We start from the raw sequence: 23031 nt of genomic DNA on the forward strand, positions 1-23031 counted from the left end.
AATGGACCACGAGGGCCAAAGGACACCCAGACGTGCACCCTCCCAGACACCAGCACAGGACGTGCCTCTGCAGCTGTGTGCTCACCTGAGCAGGGTTCCATCAGCAGCTGCTCCGGACAATCTCCGGTAGAACCTCCCACGTGCTTGGGCTTCACCAGCCGGAGTTGGTCCAGGGCTCGCTTCTTCAGCTGGCGGGGGGAGAGGGGGGCACGGAGAGAGGAGCACCTGAGGGCCCAGCCTGCATCCCACCCTCAGCGGGGAGGAGATGAATGAGACCCCCCCACCCCGGCAGAGGGGGCCCGGCTGCCCCCTGGGTCAGCCCGAGAGGCCCCCTCCCTGCCAGGCTTTCTCCTGCCCCCACCCGGCCCAGCACAGCCCCTCTCTCCCCAGGCAGCTGAGGGTAACCATCCCTATGGGCCCAGGGAAGCAAGCCTGTGGGAGCCAGTTAGAGCTAGAGGGGCCTTAGGTCTACAGATGGGGAACCTGAGGCCCAGAGACCAGAGCGACCTAATGTCGCCTGAGAGGTAACCTTTGGAACCTCTTCCAATGAATTAGCAACATGACCCTGGGTACGAAAAAAAAAAAAACAGCACCGACAAATGACAGCACCGATGACACCAGCGGCCAGCAGGGAACGTGACAGACACTGAGCCCCAGATGTCACGAACTCACTGAAGCCTTCTACCCACGAGGCAGGCAACGTAACTTCCCCAGTTTTACAGATGAGGAAACAGAGCCTCAAGGGAGGGTCAGGTGCTTGTCCAAGGCGGCGCGGCGGGCTGGCTGGCTCGTGGCAGAGCTGGGATTCCACCCCAGGCAGTCTGGCTCCAGAGCCCAAGTTCTCAGCCCCTCTGGCCTTCTGAGTGATTTGACTTCTCTGAGCCTCACTTTGCCCGTGTGTAGGGCGGCCGGGGGAGGCTCACCCGGCCCAGCCCCTACCCAGGGATTGGAAAAGGGGGTGTGACTGCCATTCTGTCAAGTGCTGGCCGTGGCCAGGCCTGCTCCTGAGCTGCCTCGTTTAATCCTCTCAACTACCCTGGACCGTGAGCCCTGCCGTTGCCCTGTATGCTGGGCACGTAGGAGATGATCAACCGTGTCCGGGTGAAGGAGCGGGGTGGGAGCCTCCCTCCTCTCCTCCCCCAGGGCTGTCAGACAACGGAACCTGGCCTCTCCGCCTTTGGACCCCACCCTTGGCAGGCCCTCTCCCCGGACCCTTGCCAGCCCGCCCAGCATTGCTTACATTACTTCGGGGCCCTCGGTGCCGGCTGGAGAACAGCCCTTTCTCCTGAACTTCTAGGAGCTGCTGGGCTCTGTGGGGTAGGGATGGGGGTGGGGTGGGGTCACATGGTGCATTTGTGGGGAGAAAGGGAGCCCCTCACCTCCTCTCCTCCAGCCCCCGTATCCTGTCCCGGAGGATAGTGAGGGACTGCAGGGGGAGGGGAAAAGCCTCCTATCCTGGTCCTGGCTCCCTGCGGGACCCGCCCCCAGACTCCCGGTTCTGCGTCACCTCTGGTAATTGGGCACAGTGCCCCGGTCCAGGTCCCGCAGCGTAAGGGGGTCGACCCGTGTGCAGAACCACTCCTGCCGCCGCTTGTATGCCGGGTCCACCAGCCGCAGGATCTCCTGGGCTTTCACACACAGGGCATGAGGGTCTGCACGCTCGGGCAGGGTGAGGTTGGCTCGAATATAGAAGGGCTCAGTGCTCAGCCCCTTTGTCCAGGCATCTAGGGCCTCGTGGAAGGACTGACAGGCTGGACGTGGGCAGGGCGGGGGCAGGAGGGAGGGCAAGAGGAGGATTAAGTAAGTCAGGGATCGGCCTCGGGCTCCATCACGCCCCTTTCAAGGCCTGAGCTGCCAGAACCCTACCTCCCCCCTCTTAAAGGGAGAGTCTGAGGCCCAGAGAGGACAGGGACCTGCCCGAGGCTACCAAGCCCACTAGGAACAGAACCAGGCCTTGAACCCGGGTCTCTGGACTCCTGTCATGGTAAGCTCCTTACGGAGGAGACAAAGGACAGCCAGCAAGGGTGAACAGTGGGCAAGGGAAGGGCACTGCTGACAGCCAGGCCGCAGCCAGGCCTCGGTTGCCCCACCTGCACCACGGGCTGGACAAGCCCTCTTGTGGGCTCTCAGCTCTGACCTTCTGGGACCCGGGAGTCCCCAGTTCCTCGGCCCTCGGCCAGACTTACCCTTGAAGTCCATCAGGAAGGGGAGTGTGGACGCCTGGCTCCAGAGCAGGGTTCTCTGCTGGGCCTCACCTTCCAGGCCTGCCCCCTCCAGGCCAGCAGCCTCTGCCCTTGGCTGGGAAAGAAACCCAGGCAGGCAGGGAAGGAAGGAAGTGAGCTTCCCAGGCCACCGCGGCCCTGGGGCTGAAGGGAGACTGGGGTGGTGGTGACATATCCCGGTAATTCAGATACCCCACCTCACAGGGCACCTAGCCAATCAGATCCTTCCCCCATCAACAGGCATCGTCCTCACCCAGGGTGTCTGTTCTTTTCCATGCTTAAGGGTGGGGATCCGTCCAGCCCCTGCCCAGTCAGATTTAATTTACTGCTGGCTGAGGCAGGCCAACCTGGGTGTCATCTCTGAGCCTGCCTCAGCTTTGGGTCAACCCCCAGAAACTCCGCCCAGTGACCTAGACCCGCCAATCAGAGGGCATCCAGCCCCAGCTAATGCATTGGCTCCACCCCCAACTCAGAGGGATGGGGGGGGGGGTCTCACCTCTCTCGGCTCCCCCCTGGCAGACCCTGGCCCAGAGAGCACCCTCCGCACCACGGCCCCAGACCAGCTGTCCCCAAGGAATGACAGGCCGTCTGGGCCCTTGTCCTGGGGCTCAGGCCCCCCCGGGGGGCTCCGGCAAGACACTCGGATGGCCAGAGACCTGGGAAAAGAGAAGGGAACCAGGAATTAGAGTTCAGTCAGTATTTCGACTCAGTGCGACATTCTCAGGAGAACCACAGCAATTCCCCAACCGAGCCATGACTCTCACCAACCCCCCCCCCCCAACTCACCCCAGGGCCATTGCACCCGCTGTGCCTGCTGCCCGGAATGTCCTTCCCCCTCTCTTCTGCCTGGCAGATTCTGCTCATCCTTCAAAGCTCAGTTCCAAAGCAACCTCTCCCTCCCCGACCCCCGCACGAGGTTGAGGCGAAGCTTCCTGCAGGATCGCACCTTCTGCGCTTGCCCAGAAAGAACACCCTCAGGACCAGCCCACCATCGTGCTCAGCTCTGGGTCCCCAGCCCCAAACACAGCGTCCGGCACATGGCAGATGACAAATAAAAGCTCGTTATGCTCACAGTTTAGCGGGGGAGGTCACCGTTAGGACACAACACAGACCAGAGATGGCTACAGGCGGCCGTGGGAGCACCGAGGGGAGCGGCTTCCCAGAGGAAGAGGCAGCGGGGCTACCCGGCGGTGACGAATAGAGGCGCTTCAGGAATAGACAGAGAGGAAGGTGGTGCTCCAGGCTGAAGGGCTGGCAGGGGCAGAGGTGTGGAGGACAGAATACAGGATGTGCAGAAGGATTTAATAACAACAGTAATAACAGCGGCAGCAAATGCTTACCGAGTGCTCCCCGTGTGCCAGAAACCATGCTAAGCACTTTGCCCTAATTAGCTAATTGAACATCATGGGAAACAGCTCCCAGAAAAGGCAAGCTGGAGCCAGCCTGTGGAGGGCACACAAGGAAGGCGTCTGGCCTTCCTCTTGTGGGCAGTGGAAACCACTGGCAGTTAAGACAAAGAGTCACCCAGATCCCCATCGTGGCGGGGTTCTTCCTGTCCCTGGATGAGAACCTGTGAGGCCCTGCGGCCAGCGCAGACACAGCCGCCTGAAATTCCCTTCTGTGAGCCCCCCCTGGCCGGAGGATTAGGGAAGAGGGGAGGCCAGAGTCCGCAGGGGAGAAGCCCAAGCGTCCCCCACCATCGCCCGCCTCCCCACCCACCCTGGCAACTGCTGCCCACGCAGCCACACTGCCCCCTGCTGTCCGCCCAGGGTGGGCAAGGCTATAAGGACTTCAACACCGTCTGCGCGCATGTGGGAGGGGGAATCTTTGGCCCCAGGAGCCTTTCTCGGCTTCCACCCTCTCAGTCAAACAAACAGCCACGCCCACGGGGCTGTGACGGGACACGGGTGCCAGCCTACCTTCGTAGGCTCCCCCGGCCCCGGGAATGTCCGGGCTGCGTTGATGGGCCAGGGCAGAGATGGGAGGCCCGAAGCTGGGCCTGGCCATGCTGCCCCCTGGCTGGAGAAACACAGTCCCACTGCAGACCCCAGCCTTAACTGTGCCCTAGATGCGGACGAGCGAGCTGGCCGCTTGATTCTGTCACCACATCCATAAAGCCAGGACAATGAGGACACTGTCTCCCACCGTGGGTGTGAGGGTCGGACCAACGTAAAGATGATGCAGGGGAGGTGGAGACCAGAGGCCTCCAGGAAACCTCCAACTGCAGGCCTGGCCCCTAAGAGGGTTGTGAAATTCACAAGGTCACGGCCAGCGCAGTGTTTTATCGGAACAGAATAGAAAACGCACACCAGCCTCCCCTCAAGTAAACCCAACTGTCGTCTCGTGATCCTTTTGTTCCGGGCGCGTGTCCTGAGTTTCTGTCAAGTGGGGTACGGTCAGGGGACTCTGAGAAAAGTGGCACTTGCGGGGACTCCGGGGCCAGACGGCCTGGCTGCGTAGCCTGTGGTCCTCAAGAGCCCCATCGGCCTCCGCCTCCCTCATCGTACGTACGACTCAGGGAATTAAGCGTGGGACGCTCTTAGAACCGTGCCACGTTAACTAGGTGCCCAAGAGAGGTTACACAGCTACTGTTACCAGGGGTGACTCAGAAGAGTCACCTCTCCGTGGCCGGCAGTTGCCCCACCTGTTTCGAAGCCACAGACAACCGAGCATCAGGGCTCCCCCAGGAGGCAGCCCAGCAGGCAGCCTGCACTCAGCCCTTCCTGGTACCAGCTGATCGGCCCCCTGCCCCCTACCCCCTGCCCTGGCACACCAGCCCCACCCCCAGCCCCGCCATTCACCCCAAGTTTTCAGGCTCTCCCTGCCAACCTAGCTCAGGCACCGCCTCCTTCAGGACACCCTTGCCCACCTTCCTGAGGAACCCAGTGGCTTCTCTGGGCCTCCAGAGTCCCCCTGGGGAAGGGGGGAGAGTCCGCCTGGCAGCTCCCAGGTCCAGTTGGGGCCAGGTCCAGTTGGGTCCCTCTCAGCACCAGGCGTCAGCAGACAAGTGGATGAGGGAAAAGAGAGGAACACAAGGCCGGGGGCGGGGGGGGGGGGGCAGTCCAATCTCTGGACTCCTGGGTCTCTAGCAACACAGTCTGAGTGACCGGGGGACAGGCCCTGCCAGGGAGACTCACACTGACCCTCCCCTAGTGACCCTCACCCAGCACTCGCCCCTCAGCGCCCCACTTGCATTCTCTGGCCCTTCCTCACTATCTCTCCCACCTGTCCGTCTGTCCGTCCAGCCCTCAGCCCGCCCCAGCAACCCCTGCCCTGCCCCAAGGCCCTAGGAGCCCAGAAGGGCAGGGGAGGCCAGACCGCTGCAAAGGCCCAGCGCACGGTGAGGTCGCACCACGAGCAGGAGCTGAAAGCAGTTTAGCCAGAAGGAAGGTCCATCGGAATCCCCAACTCCACTGCCCAGTGGCCTTGGGACAAATTCCCGACTCTCCCTGGGCCTCCTTCTGGTCATCTGCATCATGAGGCTAAAAACACCAGCCTTGCCGGGCTACTCGGGGAACCTAAGCAACAGCGGCGATAAAAACACCAAAGGGCTAACACTACCGCTCACTCTGAGCCGGGCACTGTTCAAAACCCCCTAAGGGGAACACCGGAAGTCCGTGACAACCCCATTTTACAGAGCAGGAAACCGAGGCCCTGGGGAATTTAGTGACTTGCCCAAGCCCCTCTGTAGCAAGTGACAGGGCTCCAGTGTCTTGTTCTTTCCCACAGTGCTCTGTGCGGGGACACTGCCCCAGGACGCACGCAGGCACCACCCCACGCACCAGCCAGGCTCTCCCTACCCCCCCCCCCCCCGCATCTGTCCACATCTTGCTGTCTCAGTCCCCCGTCCCTGCCCCCGCCCCAGTGTGTGTCCTCCCTCCAGCTCCCTCCTGCCCAGGAACTGCAGAGGTGGCCCTATGATCACATGGAGGGGGGGCAGGGAGTGGGCCAGAACCTCCTGCTCCGGTGCCCCCTGGACAGTAGCCAGGACCCCTGCTGCAGGCTGAACCGAGCTGGAGGAAGGGCCAAGGCAGGCAGGAAGGGAGGTGCCTCCACCCCTTCCCCTAGAAGCACGTCCTGCACAGGGAGAAACAATGTCGTGCTGGCCCCGCTGCCGGAGGGCTAGAGTGGGGGCAGGGGCCTGGACCTGGGCCTGGTCAAGCTGCTTCAGGCCCCTGGTCCTGCTCTGCCCCTATTTCTCGGGTGACCTGCCCTCTGTATCCAGCACCCCCGCGTTGCGGCTGTCGACATTCAGTGCTCCCCAGGCCCCTTCCCCAAACGCAAACCTGCTGAGGTCACTGTGGGTCTTAGCCCCGGCCCTTTCCAGCTGTGTGACCTCAGGCAAGTCGCTCAACCTCTCTGAGCCTCAGCTTTCTCCTCTATAAAACAGGGGTATAATCATAACACCCGCCTCCCAGGACGGAGAGAACGCTGTGAGGCAGCCAGCAGCCGGCCTCGCGTTTAGCCATAGCCACATCTTGCTATGTTTCCCAGCGGGCACAAGCCGAAGTCCACACTCTCCCGCCTGACTCACACGGCCAGCCTGACTCATGAAGCCCGCCCTGGCCCCCTCCCCCTCCGGCTCCAGTCACCGCCAAGCTCCGGGCCATCCCTGGACAGCCTCTGCCCTCTGCTCTTCCCCACTCACCCAGCTGCCCTCCCTATCTGGAGTTTGAAGTGCACATTCTCAACTCATCTATCGCCCGCCCTCCTGGGACCCACCCGCGAGCCCGACCGGGGAGGTCACTCGTCAACCAACACTGACAGAACCTCAACGCATGCTGGGCCCGTCTGCTTCACGACTCCTGTCACGGGCTTGTGGCCAGCCCGGCGGCGGGGCTCCCACCCCACCCACAGCGCGAAGCCTTGCAGGAAGGCTCGGTCCTGCTGGGGGCTCAGCGCTGGGAGGACGGCAAGCAGAGGGGGGTACGAGTAACGACTACCATTTACTGAGCACCTACTTAACAGCTGGCAAAGCAGGGTGCTTTACTGACACGAGTCCTGAACCCCCAAACACCCCCACGCAGAAAAGATCACTGACCACCTTCAGCAGATGAGGAAACACGGAGGCGCCGAGAGGGGAAGTGACCAGCCCGTCACCCAGACGATAAGCAGCAGTGACAGGATTTGAATGCCAGGTGTCTAAAAGCCCTAATATTCTACGGTTGCCTCAGGCTAAAGCTGAGCTACTGCTCCCTCCCACCCCCTCGCCCTGCTCCAGGGGTCTGACACCACCCCCACCCAGCCCCGCCTGGCCCATCTCTACCACCCCAGGCAGCCGCAGTACCTGTTGAGGAGATCCAGACCACAGCCTCTGGCCAGGAGGCCATCCGACTTCCCAAAAGGCCACACGCTATCAGAGGACGAGGACGAGGAGAGACCAGGAGACCAGGGCTTAAGCGTCACACTCCCTGGGTGGGGAGAAAGAAGGAGGTTCCGGGGCTCCAGACCAAGCAACCAGGCCAAGCCGGGGCCCGTGAGAAGGGGGCGAGGTGCTCGAGCCCAGGGCCTTCCCAGGACCTTGGCAGGTTTGACACCCCAGGAACACACTGCACCCACTGGGCTCGGGGCTGGGCCGGGGCCAAGGTGACCCTTCGGTTCCCTTGGAGGGATTGGAGGGAGGGCTGGGACTGAGGAGCCGGTACAGTGAAGCCAGGCCCAGGAGAGAGGAGCAGGCCGGGGCAACGGGTGAGCAGTGTGGCCCAACTCCCCAGGGGCCTCCGGGGCACAGCCGCCCTGCCCGGTCAGGGCACGGGGTGGGGGGCCTCAGGAAGGGGGGGCACAGGCAAGGGCAGAGCAGGCAGCACAGACCTCAGGTGGGCTAAAAAGCCACCCCGGCAATGAGCCCTCCCCACGGAGTCCCTGAGGGCCGTTACCTGTGATGTCCGACATACTGCTGAAGGACCTGGGGGAGGAGGGCAGGGGAGGCAGGAGCTGAGGCACAGGGGGCATTCTGCTCCCGTCCCTCCTCCCCTGCCGCCTGGCCACCAAGAGGTCCTGCCGCCCCCAAGCACAGGTAGGCTACAGCCAAGGCAGGGGTCCCAGGCACTGGGCACTTGGGCCAACCAGTTCCTCTAAACTCACAGGGCGAGAAGCTAACGGTCCGACCTCTGCCCCACGCCCCTCCCCCTAGAATGCCCTGGCCTGTCCCTGAACGCCACCCCCTCCTGGAAGCCTCCCTGGACTTCTCACCCCTCAACTCACCCCTGCTTTCTGCCTCTGTCATTCGTGGCTCCCACGTCTGCTCCCATACCAGACTGTGACTTCATCACCACCACCCCCCCGCCCCCGACCTGGGCCATGGCCATGACTCTGCGGACCCGGGTCCCCGGAGCCCCGGCCATTTAAAGGCGGTAAGGGGAGGTGCCCACCTAGCTCCGATGCTGGTGCTGGCGCTAGGGATTCTGGGACGTGGCTCTCCCTGAGCCTCTACTGCTGTCTCCCCAACATGCTTACCTCTTAGGGGGTGCGGGGTCCTCCTCACGCTGCCGGCGGAGGATGGAACCAGCACTCGGGGGGAAGGGCAGGATGGAGAGCCGATTGATCTCCTTCTCGCTATCTGTGGCCTCCTCCTGCCAATGCCACGACAGGGCCTGGGTCACCTCCGATCCGCCTCCCCCACCTCAACGCACCTACTTTGTGCCCATTCCCCAGATGACAAGTAGGGCCCGGGGTGGAGGCGTGGGCTCTGCACGAGTACAGTGGGGATCCCGTGGCTCCTGGCACCCAGGCCTAGCGCGGAGCTGGCTCTGGGCGAGCTTAAGTAGGGGACTTGGCCTTCATGGGCCTCGGTGTCCTCACAGGAGAAATGGGACTGTCGGCGAACTGGAAAGCACCCACAGGTCGGTAATGACATTACACGAATGCTGTCAGCATCCGCACCCCACCCCCGACACGCTCAGGGAGGGCAGGTGTCTTACCGAGGTGTGGGGCTCAGATCCCCCCATGACGGCTGCTTCCCCAGCTGCTTCCGGGCCTCCCAGCAGCGGGGGGAACTCGCTGAGGCTCCAGGTACTGCTCAGGTTGGAGCACAGGGAATGGGAAGAGGCACAAGCCTGGCAACAGAAGGGGGAGGGAGGAGGTGAGCGGTGCAGGGCAAGGGCCAGCACCGGGGACCCGGCAGAGAATGAGACGGCTGGATCCCTGCTCTCATGGAGCTCACAGCCCAGCAGAGACCGACCATAAACACACAGGCAGATTAAGGAAATAACCCCAAACTGCCAAGAGACCAGGGAAGGAAGGTGCCTAGTGCGCGGAAGGCACTCCCAAGGGCCCACCCAGCCTGGGGGCATCAGAGCGCTCTCCGGAGAAAGTGTGGTTTGAGCTGAGGACTCAACGATAAGTAGGTGTTAAGCAGATAAAGTTGGGGAGGATGGTCTAGGCAGCTGGAATGGTATGTGCAAAGGCCCCGAGGCAGGACTGTGACAAAGTCCAGGAATTAAAAGACTGTGACCCAGAGAACAAGGCTAGAGGTAGGAAGGGGCCCAGCCTTCAGGCCTCCAGGGCCTGATAAGGGGTCTGGTCTTTACCTAAGAGCAAAAAAGCCACTGAGGATCTGAAAAAGTGACAAATGACAGATTCATGCTTCCTTTGTTCTATTCCTCCAGGCTCCATGCATCAAATGCTTGGCCAAGGGATCATCTTCAAGCAAACCCAAGAGAGGAAAAGGCAGAGCTCCTAACAGAGGTCCAAGGACTCCCATCTGGTTGACAAGGGGTGCTGGCTGGCTGTATGAACTTGGGCGAGCCCCTGACACTCTCTGACTATACAGTGAGGGAACTGAACTATCTGGTCTCTGAGCGGCCTTCAGGCCTCATGCAGCCGGGCTTCTCCAAGAATATCCAAAAGCAAACTTGAAACCATTCTTTTTTCTTTTCTTTTTTTTTTTTTTTTTTAACTTCAAACTATTCCTAGTGCCCCAGGAGCAACCCCAGAAACTCAGAGACCCTTTCCTGTCCCCTGACGCACCAACCCACACCCACCCCAGTTGAAAGTTCCACCAGGCCTGCATATTCTCCGTCCTGCCCGAGAGCTCCCTTCAAGACCAGCATGCTCTTGACCCAGGGTGAGGGCTCCAGCCAGGACCCACACATGGCCTCCTGGAACCTGCATCTTCCCAAGCCCAGCTGAGGGATCCCAGGGGGTCCCACCCCCCAGACTGAGGTCTCCCACCAGGTCCTGCTTGTTCCCAGCCCCGGCCAAGAGCTCCTGCCAGGATCCCAGCATTCCCACCGAACTCTCGTGCTCCTGCCCCCTGCTCACCTTGAGGCAGGAGCCCCCCTGGACCCGCTGCAGCTGCGCCTCCAGCAGGGCCTTGGCACCCTCCAGGCTGGTGAGCGCGGTCAGCAGCTCGTCGCGCTCGGCCTCCAGGCCCCGCACCTGCTTGCGGTACTGGTCCTTCTCGATGAGGCTCTGTGAGTACTGCAGCTGGATCCGGTCACGGCTCTGGATGGCCTGGGGAGAACGGGCAGAGAGGGAGGGTGCAGGGGCCGCCCTGACCCAACCGTCCTGCCCTCTCGGACAGGGGCGGCACAAGACCAGCCGCTAATGTTTATCAAGCGCTTCCTGGGCGCTGGGCCCTGTGCTAAGTATCAGGCCGCCCACTCAATCTTCGCACCAGCTTTCCACGGTGGAGATTCTCTTTGTCCTCATTTTACAGACAGCCCGGCCAGCGGGCACAGAGCTGGGATCCAGAGTCAGGTCCAGGCTCTTACTGTTTCCCAAGAGCAACGGCAGCCCCTTCTGGGAAACGTCCTGTGTGCCTCGGCCTTTACTCACAGCATCCCAGCTCCCGGGGGAACCAGGGTTCAAACCCAGCCCACTCCACCCAAAGTGCTTTTCCCCACCAGGAAGACCAGGGTCCCTGGGAGCTGGGCCATGGCCGGGACCTGCCACCCAATGTCTCAAAAGGAGCGGGAGCCAGAGATGGTGCAGATTCCTGGGTCCCCCCCCCCACCTCCTCCGGACCACCTGGGTCACCTGCACCTTCACCCGACCCAGCAGGGGGCCCCGAGGCCCATTCTAACATGTAGACTTCCACTCCTCTAGTAGGATTCGAACTTGGTGCAAGGACAGCACCTCCCGCCCTTCCCCCCCCCCCCCCCCCCGCGCGGGGAGCCCCGTACAAGGAGGGCCGGTGACCTGGAGGAAATAGCTCACCCTGTGGCCTCAGGAGGTGAAGGCCATGGCACCCAGGGCCCGCGAGCCACAACTTCGGTGAATTTCCTTCACCGGCAAATATTAGCAAGCACCGCCCTGTGGAGGCCTTGCCCTCGACGTGAAGGGAACAAGGGCTCCGGAGGCGATGAGTGCCGGGACCCCCTCTCCTCGACCAGGAGCTGGGGTGAGGCAGGTGTGTTGGGGGGTACGGGGGTGGGCGGGGGGAAGGTTGGCCTATCCGAGTGCTTCCAGTACCTCGGCCCACTCGCCCCGCCTAAACCAATCAGCGCTCCGGGCCGGGCGGAAGTCTCCGGCTACGGTTCTGGCCCCGCCCACTCCCCCCCTGTCTCCCCGGGGTGGGGGGGGGGGGGGAAGCGGTGGCAGCCCTCACCTGGTCGCGCTCCTTCTCCACCTCCTCCAGCTGGGCCAGGACAGTGGCCATGCGGTGCTTGTACAGATCACAGTCCTTCTGCAGCGCGCGGTGCTTCAGCCTCAGGTCCTCCATCTCCTGCAAGTACTGCGGGGCCGGGAGGGGGCAGAGCGGGGCGTGCCCGGCTCAGACCACAGGCCTGGGCCCCCCCGCCCCCGGGCAAGCTCACCAGCAGGTGCCCGGCAGGTCCAGGGAGAGAGGCCTGAGCCTCAATAACAAGCGCCCCACCTCCCTTGGCTGAGTGGCCTGGGCCACCGACCGACTTCACCACCCCGGGCCTCAGTTGCCCAACCTGTAAAACGGGGGCGACCATAACAATGATACCTTCCCAGCCAACCTCGGCCTCCCCGTTTATCTTTTTTTTTTAACGTTTATTTATTTTTGAGATAGAGCGTAAGTTGGGGAGGAGCAGAGAGAGAGAGAGAGAGAGAGAGAGAGAGAATCCGAAGCAGGCTCCAGGCTCTGAGCCATCAGCACAGAGCCTGACGCGGGGCTCGAACCCTCAAACTGTGAGATCGTGACCTGCGCCGAAGTCGGACGCTCAACAGACTGAGCCACCGAGGCGCCCCTCGGCCTCCCCATTTAAACTGCAATCTGCCCCCTCCCCCTGCTGCTCTCCTTCATGCACAGCACTTATCACCCTCCGCTACGTGAAGTAATGGACCCGGGATCGTGTGAGCAGAGTGCTGTTGGTCTCCCCTGCTAGGATTTAGCCTCCGCAGGAGCAGAAGCCTTTGTTCTGTTCGCTAATGACCTCAATATTTGAGAACAGACAAGTGCACCTTTCTTAGCCCGGTAGGCACCTGGCGCACAGTAGATGTCAGAGAAGGTGATGCCCACCCTCCCCCCTGCTCTCCCCAGGAGCCGGTCTGTGAGCAAGGAGGAAGCGGGAACCGGGCAGGGACCGGGCAGGGGTAGGGTAGGGCGTGAGGTAGACGCTACCTTGTCCCGCAGCTCCTCGGCCCACTGCAGCTCCCCCTGTACGGCGTGCAGCTTCTGACACAGCTCCTGCCTGCTGTCCTGTGCCTCCCGCCAGTCATGTTCCAGGATGTCTAGGAGGATGCGCTCCGAGCCTGGGGCCCCCAGCCTGCTGGCCTCCTGAGGGTCATAGTTCAGAGGCCACCTCAAGCTCCGGCCCAGGGCCCACCTTGACTGTGGCAGGAGGGAGGGGGACACACAGCCCTCGCCCCCGCCCCCTCAGGCCCGCCTCACTAGCTCTGCCACCGTGGCCACGGGCCTTGACCTCTCTGGACCTCCCTTTCCCAGTCTGTGGAGGAGGTGTGGCCCACAGCCCCGCACCCTCGAGGGAACATCTGGGGTGGAAATGAAGTGAATGAGGACTTGCCTGCACAAGTTGGCCCGGATCTTATTCCTAAACAAGAACCAGGCCCGCTCGCTCTCGCTCCGGCCCCCGGCCAGACCGCCCAGGGCAGCAGATGGGTGCCTTTTCCAAAGCCTAGCCCCACCCCTCTGACACTGGTTCCTCACGGGGGCTGAGCCTGGCCCAGGCAGGTAGCCCATGGGCCCGAGATCCAGCCCACAGAGCCACACCCCAGCTGGGCACCCCGACCCTGTGGGAGTCCTGGCTCCCATCCCCCACTTCCTGTGTGGAGCACCGGCCAGGCAATAGGCCCGCTGACTGGCCAGGGGCCACCCAAGCCAGCCCCAGGGCCATCCAGACCTCAGGGGTCTGAATCTTTCCAGGGTCACAGGCTCCTCTACAAATCTGAGGAAAGCTGGGGGCCTCTCCCCAGAAAAACGTTCACACGCAAAATCAGGTGCACCGTTTCGGGGAGTTCGGAGACCTCCTGGGGTCACCCACGGGCCCCAGACCAAACACCTGGGGAGGGCCCAGCGCTGAGAGCCCTCCGCTCAGAGCTGGAGACAAGAGGCTAGCCGGGGTTCGCCTCTGGTTCTAGAATCCTCGTTCTCCAGGTCTCAGGAGGATGGGTGAGCGGCAGGCGGTATGACCCCCCCCCCCACTCCCCCTCGCCACCCCTCACACCTGCGGCAGACCCTCCTGGAGCTCCTGGAGCGACGCCGTCAGTCGCTGGTTCTCTGCGCGCAGCTCCGAGACCAGGTCCACGCCGTCTGGCTCCTTGTCCTTCTCCTTGTCCTCGGACCCGGGGAGCGGCCCCCTGGCCCTCCGCAATAGGGTGCACTCCTCCTCCAGCCGGCTCACCTTGAGCTTGAGCTGATCCACCTGGGGCCCAAGACATGGGTCAGCCCAAGGAGGGACAAGGCCCAGGGAGGGGCCACCGGCAAGGCCATGGGGAGAGGCTCTGCTCTCTTGACTCCTGGTGCCTCTGGGGTTCCCTGAGCAGCTGGGGCTGGGCTGGGCTGTCCCCGGGGAATCTGCTGCCAGGACTTCCGGGTGGGTGTCCTCCATCCGGCTCGTCTGCCCCACAGCTGGGACACAGAGCACAGGCAATTCAGCCCAGTGCCAGCACGACGGAGGAGGAGGGCCACGCCAGCAATCGGGGGAGCCGGGGTCCAGGCCTGGCGCTGCCTCTATCCCAGCATGACCTGGGCAAGTCGTGGCCCCTCTCAGTGCCTCAATCTCCTCACCAGTAAGATGGGCCCCTTTGATCCCCCTGTTCCACATCCTACCTCCCAAAGTCACTGTAAAACTCCACAAAGACGGGGGGGGGGGGGGGGGGAGGCAGGCAGGGGGTGGGGAGGCACCTGGCTGGCTCAGTTTAAGTCATGATCTTGATTTCAGTTTAGGTCACGATCTCACGGTTCTTGAGTTTGAGCCCCGCGTCGGACCCTGCTGACAGCGTGGAGCCTGCTCGGGATTCTCTCTCCCTCTCTCTGCCCCTGCCCCACTGGCACAGCCCCGCGTGTGTCTGTGTGTGTGTGTGGCACACGCACGCTCTTCGCTCTTTCTCTCCCTCTCAAAGTAAATTTAAAACATTCATGGGACGCCTGGGTGGCTCAGTAGGTTAAGCGCCCAACTTCGGCTCAGATCACAATCTCACCGTTGTGGGTTCGAGCCCCGCGTCAGGCTCTGTGCTGACAGCTCAGAACCTGGAGCCTGCTTCGGATTCTGTGTCTCCCTCTCTGCTCCGCCCATGCTCGCGCCCTGTCTCTCTCTCTCTCTCTCTCTCTCTCTCTCTTAAAAGTAAATACACATTTTAAAAAGTTCAAAAAAAAAAACCATTAAAAAAAAAAGAATTCAACAAGACGGTAGGTGGGTAGAGGCCTTCAAACCACCAGAGGCTGCCTCCAGAGCTGCCAGGGGTGTGACAGTGGCTGTCTTCACAGCTTTAAGTAAAATCCTGGAGCCCCAACCTGCCACCAGTTTAGTGTGTGCAGCCAGAAGCCGGCCCGGGGTGGGCGGCGGACGGCCGTGTGGTGGCCTGGCAGAGAGGGCTGCATGGGCAGCCTGCTGGATTATCGGTGCACTTGGCCAGAGCTCCTTTCCACGTGGGGTCTGAGGCGTCTGGACGGTGACAAGAGCAGCAGCAGGTGGCAAGCCGCAAAAGGAAGTCACCGTTGGGATAAGGGCACGATGACCTCTGGTCCCCCGCACAGGCGTGTCAACGTCTGGTGCCCCGGGAGTGCCCCGGCCTCGCTTGGAAAATGGCTTGCAGCCCCCCCCCCCCCCGGAGCGCCAGGCAATGCCACACACCCCCACAGACACACACCCCCCCCCCCCCACACACACACACACACACACCCCATGAGGGGCTGGATGCCGGGTCAAGCAGCTGTACTCCTCCTCCACAAAGGACTCAGAAAGAAATTCATGACTCTCACATTCCTTTCCCCTCACAAAACACGCTTTGTGAACCGCCAGAGAAAGACAGCTAGTTCCAAGGGCCAAGTGTGGTCACACCCTCTCCAGCGAACTGCAGCCACACACCGCGGCCTCCGGCCTGACCCGCGGCCAGCAGGCGCCCCTGATGAGCTCAGAGGACGGGGCCCTGGGGAGCCTCCCCCCCCCACCCCCTCCCCGAGCACCAGGAAGCAGGGATACATTTAATCCCGGTGTACAAACTCACTTAGCACAAAATTATAGCGTTCGGTCCTTAAGTTGATGTTGTTCAGAAATACCAGCTCGTTAAATTTGCACCTTATAAAACACAGTATTAAATCCCGGCTGCCACACACCTGCCCCGGGAGGGGGGAGGGAGGGGGAGGCGACCCGAGCGGCCAAGACAGGCACCTTCAGCTGTTCTGTTCGTTTCCACCTGCAACACCTCTGTTAATTCTGGGGCAGAAAAGCTCCAAAAAGTTCAGGCAAATGTACGGTAGCTATGTCCGAAGAAAATCTTATCTGTTCATCGGAATTCAGCCCTGACCCTCTGGCCCCTAAACTAGGGAAAAGCAGTCCCTATCTGGCAGGTGGCAGATTACCTGCCCCCCCCCCCGCCCCGAGGGGGCCATGCTAACACGCACCTGCAGCCAACGTGCAGATACACGGAGGCACCTCTGAACCTCTTCTCCAACCCTCTACCGCACCCCAGGGGATCCCAGACAGCTGTGCACACACAGGACTTCCCCCCACCCCCGCCCCACGTCTGCCACTTCAGGGGACCCAACCCAACGGTGACACAGGCCACGCCCCTCCTGACGCTGCTGGACCGGTGGCCGTCACACTTTCCTCTCTGAGAAGCAGAACTTTCTTCTAGGAAAACCTCACAGCAAACCCCACATCCATGTCAGAGGAAGCAGACGCAGTGAAGCGTGGGGGGAGCCTAGGCCACCCTCTTCACTCCTCGGATCCTGGGAAATGCTCCAGCCAGCCTCTCCGTGCCTCAGTTTCCTCATCCAGAAATGGGGACAAGAGCGGCGTGCCCCCCCACCCTGTCCCAAGAGAGTTACTGAAAAAGTAACGGAGTTGGTACAGGGCCAACGCTGAGAACTGAGCCCAGAGACTGGAGGTGCCGAACCACTCCTAGGGCATCCTCGTCCGTGACCTCCCACCAGGATAAGGCAACCGGGGGCGCCTTGCACGTGCCAGCCTTTCCTCAATCTGCCAACAGTCCGAGGCCTCAGCTGGCCCATCTCGTGCTAAACACCAAGCAGACCCTCAGACGACCGCCTCCCAGCCACCTCACCTCACACCCTCCCATCGGCCACCTGCACCCTTAAGCGGGCCTGGTTGCCTTTCAACCTGTGGCCTCGATGCCTCCGATCAGGATTCTCTTCCCCAAACGTCCACCCACCAGCATGCACGGCCACGGGCTCGGGTGCAATGAGGCACCGGCACCTCCCACCGGCCACCCTCCGTCCCCGGGTACCCACCACCTGCAGCATCACGGCGACAGCTGAGGCTCACAGATCGGGGGGCTTCAAATCACACAGTCAGAACCCACCCCAGGGAACCTCGTACAGTACTGTTGGGAGAGAGCTAACCGTGTGACGTTGGCACCTGTTAAATCCTCCACGAGCACGAACTCAGGAAGTCCTCTGGACAACTCCCTGAAGCAATAAAACACCGGCTTTACCCCCTCCGCTAAACCCCAGGAAGGAAACAAGAAAGCGAGGCTTGGTTTCTCAGCCCCCTCACCCACCGCTCAGGGGGGACTGGTGAGCTCTCACCTGGATGGGAGCAGGTAGCAAGCAGAGCATTAGAGGCCGGAGGCCAGCCCCGGTGCCAGGCGGACCCGTGCAAAGCCAGGCTGTGCCGCTTCCGGGCTTTGTGACCTTGAGCAAGGGCCTCCACGCTCCAAGCCTCAGTGTGTATGTTTCAAAACGAAATCGCGCGCAGTGGGGTCACATGACGCGACGCGTGTAAACTGCGTGGCGCAGAGCAGCGCTTAATGCCATCAGCAACTGATGACGATACGGGTTGGAACACCAACAGCACCAGGCACTCAATGTGTCTAGAACCCTGGGTCTTCAACTCACGGAACCGTCATTAACCAAGGCTTCTTCACCTCGGCACTTGCCAGTATCTGGGGCTAGATAATTCTCGGGTGTGGGGGCCGTCCTGGTTAGCAGCGTCCCAGGGCTCCACTAACACACTCCTAGTCGCCACAACCAAAAACGTTTCCAGACGCGGCCACACGTTTCCAGGGGAGGGCAGAATCACCCCTGGCTGACAGCCACCACCATGACCCAATGAAAGAAACGCTACCAACATCCCCATGACGCAGATGAGAAAACGGAGGCACGGGACGGTGAAGGGACGGGCCCCGTTGTCCGACGGCTGGCACACGGTGGCTCGGGGACACACGCCAGGTGCCGCAGTGCCGTCGTTGTTTTGCAAAGGTTGCCCCCTCCCCACTCTACCCTGCCCACCTCCCCAGGGCCTACCGCCAGCTGCAAGTCCCGGCTGCGCAGCACGGCTGAGTTCTTCTCCTCGCTGAGCTGTGCCAGGCGCATGGCGATCATGTAGTTCTCGTCCTTGAGCCGCAGCAGCTCCAGGCTGCCCGCCTCCCAGTCCTCCCGCAGCCGCTGGCAGCGTTCCTGTGCCTGCTGTTGCTCCCGCAGCCGCTGCTCCAGTCCGGCCCGCTCCTCCTCCAGCATCCGACCGCGAGCCTGCAGTTGCTGTTCCCGCTGCAGCTGGCTCTTGCGAGCCTCCCGCAGCCGTCGCACCTCCGTCATCAGGAACTGGGTCAGGCCCTCGGGCCCCTCCTCATCTGCCAGGACGGGGGAGAGAAAAGTCAGGGCAAGCAGATAAAAATCCAGCGGGACGGCAGCCTGCGCAGAAAAACCCAAACCACCAAAACACGAGGTAGAGATTCGGGCATATAGTTTGATAATTTTGGAGTGGAGGAGGCCTTCCTAAAGAAGGTACAGAATCTAGAACCTAGAAAAGAGAAATTGGACAAGTCCATACAAAAGTCTGTTGAAGATCTGAACAGTGAAAGATGTAACAAAGAAGTTAAAAGACAGACAGCAGAACGGGAGAAAGTATAACCAATATAACAGAGAAGTGGGAGCCACGATATATAAAGAGCTCCTACAAATCAATAAGAGCTATAACAGAAAATGGACAAATCCATATAAAAAAAATGTTAAGCTCCTAACCATGACAAATATCACCAAAAAAAAGTTAAAACGTAAGAAGTAGAGCAGGTGAAAATATAACCAGTGCAGCAAAGGATTCAGAGCCACAATATATAAAGAGCTCCTACAAATCAATAAGAAAAAGCAAACAAATACATGAGGAACAACTATTAATAGGCAAGTTCCAAAACAAAATCGGTTCATAAACAAAGGAAAATATGCTCCAACTCACGAGCAATAATAATCATAATGGTGACAATAACAGCCACTAACGTTTAGCTTCATTCTTTGCACTAAAGAAATTAATTTAGTTAACTGCATGACAAGATTATGAGGTAGGTACTGCTATTACATCCACTTTAAAGACAAAAACACTGGGGCGCCTGGGTGGCTCAGTCGGTTAAGCATCCGACTTCGGCTCAGGTCATGATCTCACACTCCGTGAGTTCGAGCCCCGCGTCGGGCTCTGTGCTGACAGCTCGGAGCCTGGAGCCTGCTTCCGATTCTGTGTCTCCTTCTCTCTGACCCTCCCCTGTTCATGCTCTCCCTTTCTCTGTCTCCAAAATAAATAAACATTAAAAAAATAATAAAATAAAATAAAGACAAAAATACCAAAGCACAGAAAGGTCAAGTCATTTGCCCAAGGTTTACTAACTAGTAAGCTGTGAATTACGTGTCTCAATGAAGTACAAGTTTGAAATAATAAGGTATTATTTTTGACAGATCAGAATTGGCCAAAGTGTTTTTAGATGATCCCCAGGATTCATGACGGTAGAGCAAAATGTGCACTCATACACTGGTGGTGGGATGAACATCCATTTCACACTTAAAATACATAGGAGTCTTTGACAAATTTTCCTTCCCAGATCCTCTCCTCCTGAGACACCCGTTTGCACAAACGTGCACACAGAAAAGATGCGCCTGGGGGCACCCGGGTGGCTCAGTCAGTCAAGCATCCAACTTCGGCTCAGGTCATAATCTGGTGGTTTCAGGAGCTCAAGTCCCGTGTCAGGCTCCGTGCACTGACTGCACAGAGCCTGCTTGGGATTCCCTCTCTCTCCCTCTCTCTCCGACCCTTCCCCACTCGCACCCTGTCTCTCTCAAAAAAATAAAAAATAAAAGTATTCAGGCTTTGAGTTCAGACTAAATGGATTTGAATCCCAACTTGGGCAAACTGCTTCAGGTCGCCCCGTGCCTCGGTTTCCCTGTCTGTTCAACAGGAATAATGAGAGTGCCTCCCAACAGGGATGGAGTAAGGAAACTCTGTACTGGTGTCCGAGGCACCAGCACCTGTTGTGGACTCACTCACCGAGGATCATGGAGCAGCGCTGGGCAGGTTCCTGGCCCGTGAGCAGCGTGAAGTGCTCGGGGTAGTAGAACTCCAAGGCTTCCAGAAAGGCCTCATATCCCCTCTTGCCGCGGCAGCGCAAGATGTCCATCAGGCGCCCTGGGGAGTGGCAGGGGATACCCAGGGGTCAAGGTCAGGACTTTCCCCAGTGCCTAGCCACTTCCTCCCCCTCTCCCTCCCCAATGCTCCAGGGCCCACGTTCCCCAGACTTTTTATTTCCCCAGATTTTTGAGTCAGTGACACACACGGGGGCCTGTCTCGACACATCGGTGGGGAGAGCCTGTCCGCCACAGCCAGGAAAGCCAGGACCCTCCCGCCAGGGTACCTGTGCTGCAACAGCTTCCCAACCCCCAGCCTACCCCCACCCCCCCCCCACACACACACACACAGATACAGGGCCAGCGAACACTCCCTGCCTTTTCAATGGCACAGAGGAGTCCCCTCCATCCCCAAACACAAAGTAATACACTGTATTTCTCCCACCGGCCAAGGCCTGAAATGCCACCATTAGACCCTCATCCCTTTGCCAGCTCTGGTTCAAGGACACAACCCTGTGGGAGAGGGCACCCTCACAAAGCTGTGACGGGTCTTGAGCACTTAGGGGGAAATAACTCTCCAAGGAATGCGTGGCACACGGCAGGAGAGGGCAGAGAGAACCCAAGAGATCAAAGGGCGCAAGAAAGATGCCCTGTCCATCCACGAGGTCCCAGATCTAGACTGCGGCTGGCAACCACAATCCAAGTTCCCTGCTCCAGAGCGGGCCCAGGAAGCGGGAGACAACTGCAAGGCAGACAAAACCCAGATGCCCGTCTGGGCACCAAAGATCCGCTGGGTCGTGATGGTGGTTCAGGCAGAGGCGGGATGGGGGGGCACCAGAACCCCTGGCCTCCGGCTCCAAGGCTCCGTGCGCCGCGCTCGGAGGACAGTCAGCCCCGGGGGAAAGGCCCGACCCCACGCGCCCCCCGCGGCTCACCGGTGCGGTTGACGCGGCACGGGAAGCGGTAGGTGCTCAGCACCTCCTCCTCGTCCTGCTCGTCGATGACCCGGCACTGGCGCAGATACGGCGTCAGCTTGGCCGGGTTGAGGGCGCGGGTCAGCCGGTGCCGGACGCCCTCGATCCGCTCCCACAGAGCGTCCTCCTCCGCCTCGGACCCCGAGCCGGCCCCGGCCTCGTCCTCCGCCTCGCCAGCCTCGGCCCCGCCCGGCATGGCCGCGTCCTCGGGGTCTGCGGGCCGGAGGCGCGAGGGGGCCGATCAGCAGGGTCGCCCACGGGCCGGGGTGCGCCGGCCGACCCCCGCCTCGGGGGCGTCGCCCGCGGGACCGGCCGCCCGGCCCGCCCGCCCCGCGCCCCCGGGACTCACCCCGCACGCCGCCGCCGCCGCCGCCTCGGGCTCCCGGCTCCGCGCTCGGGCGGCGGCTCCGCCGGCGCAGGCGGGCGGCGTCCGCGGCGCCCCGGGCCCCGCCCCCGTCCCCGCGGCCGCCGGGGCTGCCCGGGCCCCCCCACATCGCCGCCCCGGCCCGGGCCCGAGCGTCCGGCCCGCCAGCCACCCGCACGTCCGCCCGCACGCCCTGCCTCCCGGCCCTCCGGCCGCGCGCCTCCCCCCCGCTTCCTGTTTCCCGCCGGCGCTCCCGGCCCCGGCTCGGCGGGGTCCGGGCGGCCCGCCCACACCTGCCCGGCCTCCGGGCGGGGCGGGGGCGGGCGTCGCACGCTCACCCCCCCCCCGCCCACGCCGCGACACACCTTCCCCGCGGCGCGCCGCATCGGCCGACCCTGGCTCGCAGCCCGCACCGCGGCCACGCGGGCCCGCGTCCCGCCCGCGCTCGGCGGATACTCGCCCGGGGCTCCCACGGCGCCACGGTCCCACCCAGCCTCCACCGCGCACCCGCGCACCCAGTCCCAATCCCTGTGTGCTCCGCGGCGATGGCCGTGAAGCGTGGGGCGAGGGCTCGCGGGCCGACAGAACCCCGCCCCCCGGCCCCAGAGCCCTCCCGGGGCTAGAGTGGGGCCACCGAGGCCCTCGGTGCGGGAGCACCGCCTGGGAGCACTCCCTCCTGGTTCCCACCAGCGTCCCTCTCTGACCGCCTCCTGCTCAAGCGGGCAAGCGCTTGCCCTCTCGTACCTCAGTGTCCCCAAAGAGACTGCCAGCTCTGGCACCTTCCCTCAAGCTGCAGGGCAGCCCCTGGGTGGGCACCAAAGGACAGAGGTCAAGGCCGCCTCAGAGATGGGAGTCTGAACTCTCAGGACACCACTACTAACGCCCGTCCCAGGCATGAAGTCTCATCGAAGAACACGGGGGGCCAGGGGCCCCATGTTTCCCAAAGGGTGTGCCTCCAGAGGCTGGATTCAGAAACGCCTGGGAGTGGTTCTGCGGTCAAAGTCAAGTAAATTTGAGAAACACTGCGGCCATCCTCCCCCCCCCCCCCCCCCCCCCGTCCCGCCTTGGGAAACTCATGGTCACTTACCAAGATAAAGTCGATACCCACATCTACTGGCACATGTGATATCATCTCTCCACGAATTAGAAATTGCCCGTGGTGCCTGCTGGGAGGGAAGACCAGGAGGGGGCACATCCCGACTCTGACCCTTCGGGGAAGTCATCATCCCGGGCGGGACTGAGAAGCGGAGGCAATAAACCGGTAAATAAAAGAATTTTTGTAAAGTGTTTGGCACGAAGCTGGCACTCAGTGGCAACCAGAGCAAACAGTTTTGAGCTCTTATTATGTATGGAACGTATTTGTGTCCCATTGTTTTCCAGACTCGAGCTCCTTAAATCAACGCCCTCGCCAGGTCGTTTCTCCTAGTATCCCCATTTCCCAGGTGAGGAAACAGCGAAAACACAGGGAGCCACGTGGGTGACCCCGGTGGTGCCGTGCTAAGCCTGGGGGGAAGGGGGGAGTCTGCCCTGCCC

General features: G+C 61.4%; 1 protein-coding gene across 3 annotated transcripts in view; it reads right to left on the bottom strand.

The window, feature by feature from the left end:
• The window catches only part of CARD10 (caspase recruitment domain family member 10), a 91352-nt gene extending 68635 nt beyond the window's left edge, over positions 1 to 22717 (bottom strand). The window contains exons 1-17 of one of the 3 annotated variants that reach the window (XM_053226763.1): positions 22243 to 22717; positions 21096 to 21347; positions 20084 to 20221; positions 18079 to 18404; positions 13817 to 14014; positions 12754 to 12909; positions 11773 to 11898; positions 10485 to 10676; positions 9143 to 9277; positions 8679 to 8794; positions 8099 to 8127; positions 7510 to 7633; positions 2719 to 2878; positions 2187 to 2298; positions 1508 to 1751; positions 1241 to 1310; positions 86 to 188 (exon numbers count right to left, since the gene is read on the bottom strand). In XM_053226763.1, coding sequence (XP_053082738.1) covers positions 86 to 188; positions 1241 to 1310; positions 1508 to 1751; positions 2187 to 2298; positions 2719 to 2878; positions 7510 to 7633; positions 8099 to 8127; positions 8679 to 8794; positions 9143 to 9277; positions 10485 to 10676; positions 11773 to 11898; positions 12754 to 12909; positions 13817 to 14014; positions 18079 to 18404; positions 20084 to 20221; positions 21096 to 21330 — 2464 coding nt within the window. In that variant the 5' untranslated portion in view covers positions 21331 to 21347; positions 22243 to 22717. Of the gene's footprint in view, positions 1 to 85; positions 189 to 1240; positions 1311 to 1507; positions 1752 to 2186; positions 2299 to 2718; positions 2879 to 7509; positions 7634 to 8098; positions 8128 to 8678; positions 8795 to 9142; positions 9278 to 10484; positions 10677 to 11772; positions 11899 to 12753; positions 12910 to 13816; positions 14015 to 18078; positions 18405 to 20083; positions 20222 to 21095; positions 21348 to 21483; positions 21666 to 22242 lie in introns of those variants that run through there. The other 2 variants (XM_053226762.1, XM_053226764.1) reach the window with 2 other exon arrangements.
• Positions 22718 to 23031: the final 314 nt, after the last annotated feature.

This window comes from Acinonyx jubatus, chromosome B4, assembly GCF_027475565.1.
Source record: "Acinonyx jubatus isolate Ajub_Pintada_27869175 chromosome B4, VMU_Ajub_asm_v1.0, whole genome shotgun sequence".
Taxonomy (NCBI): Eukaryota; Metazoa; Chordata; class Mammalia; order Carnivora; family Felidae; genus Acinonyx; species Acinonyx jubatus.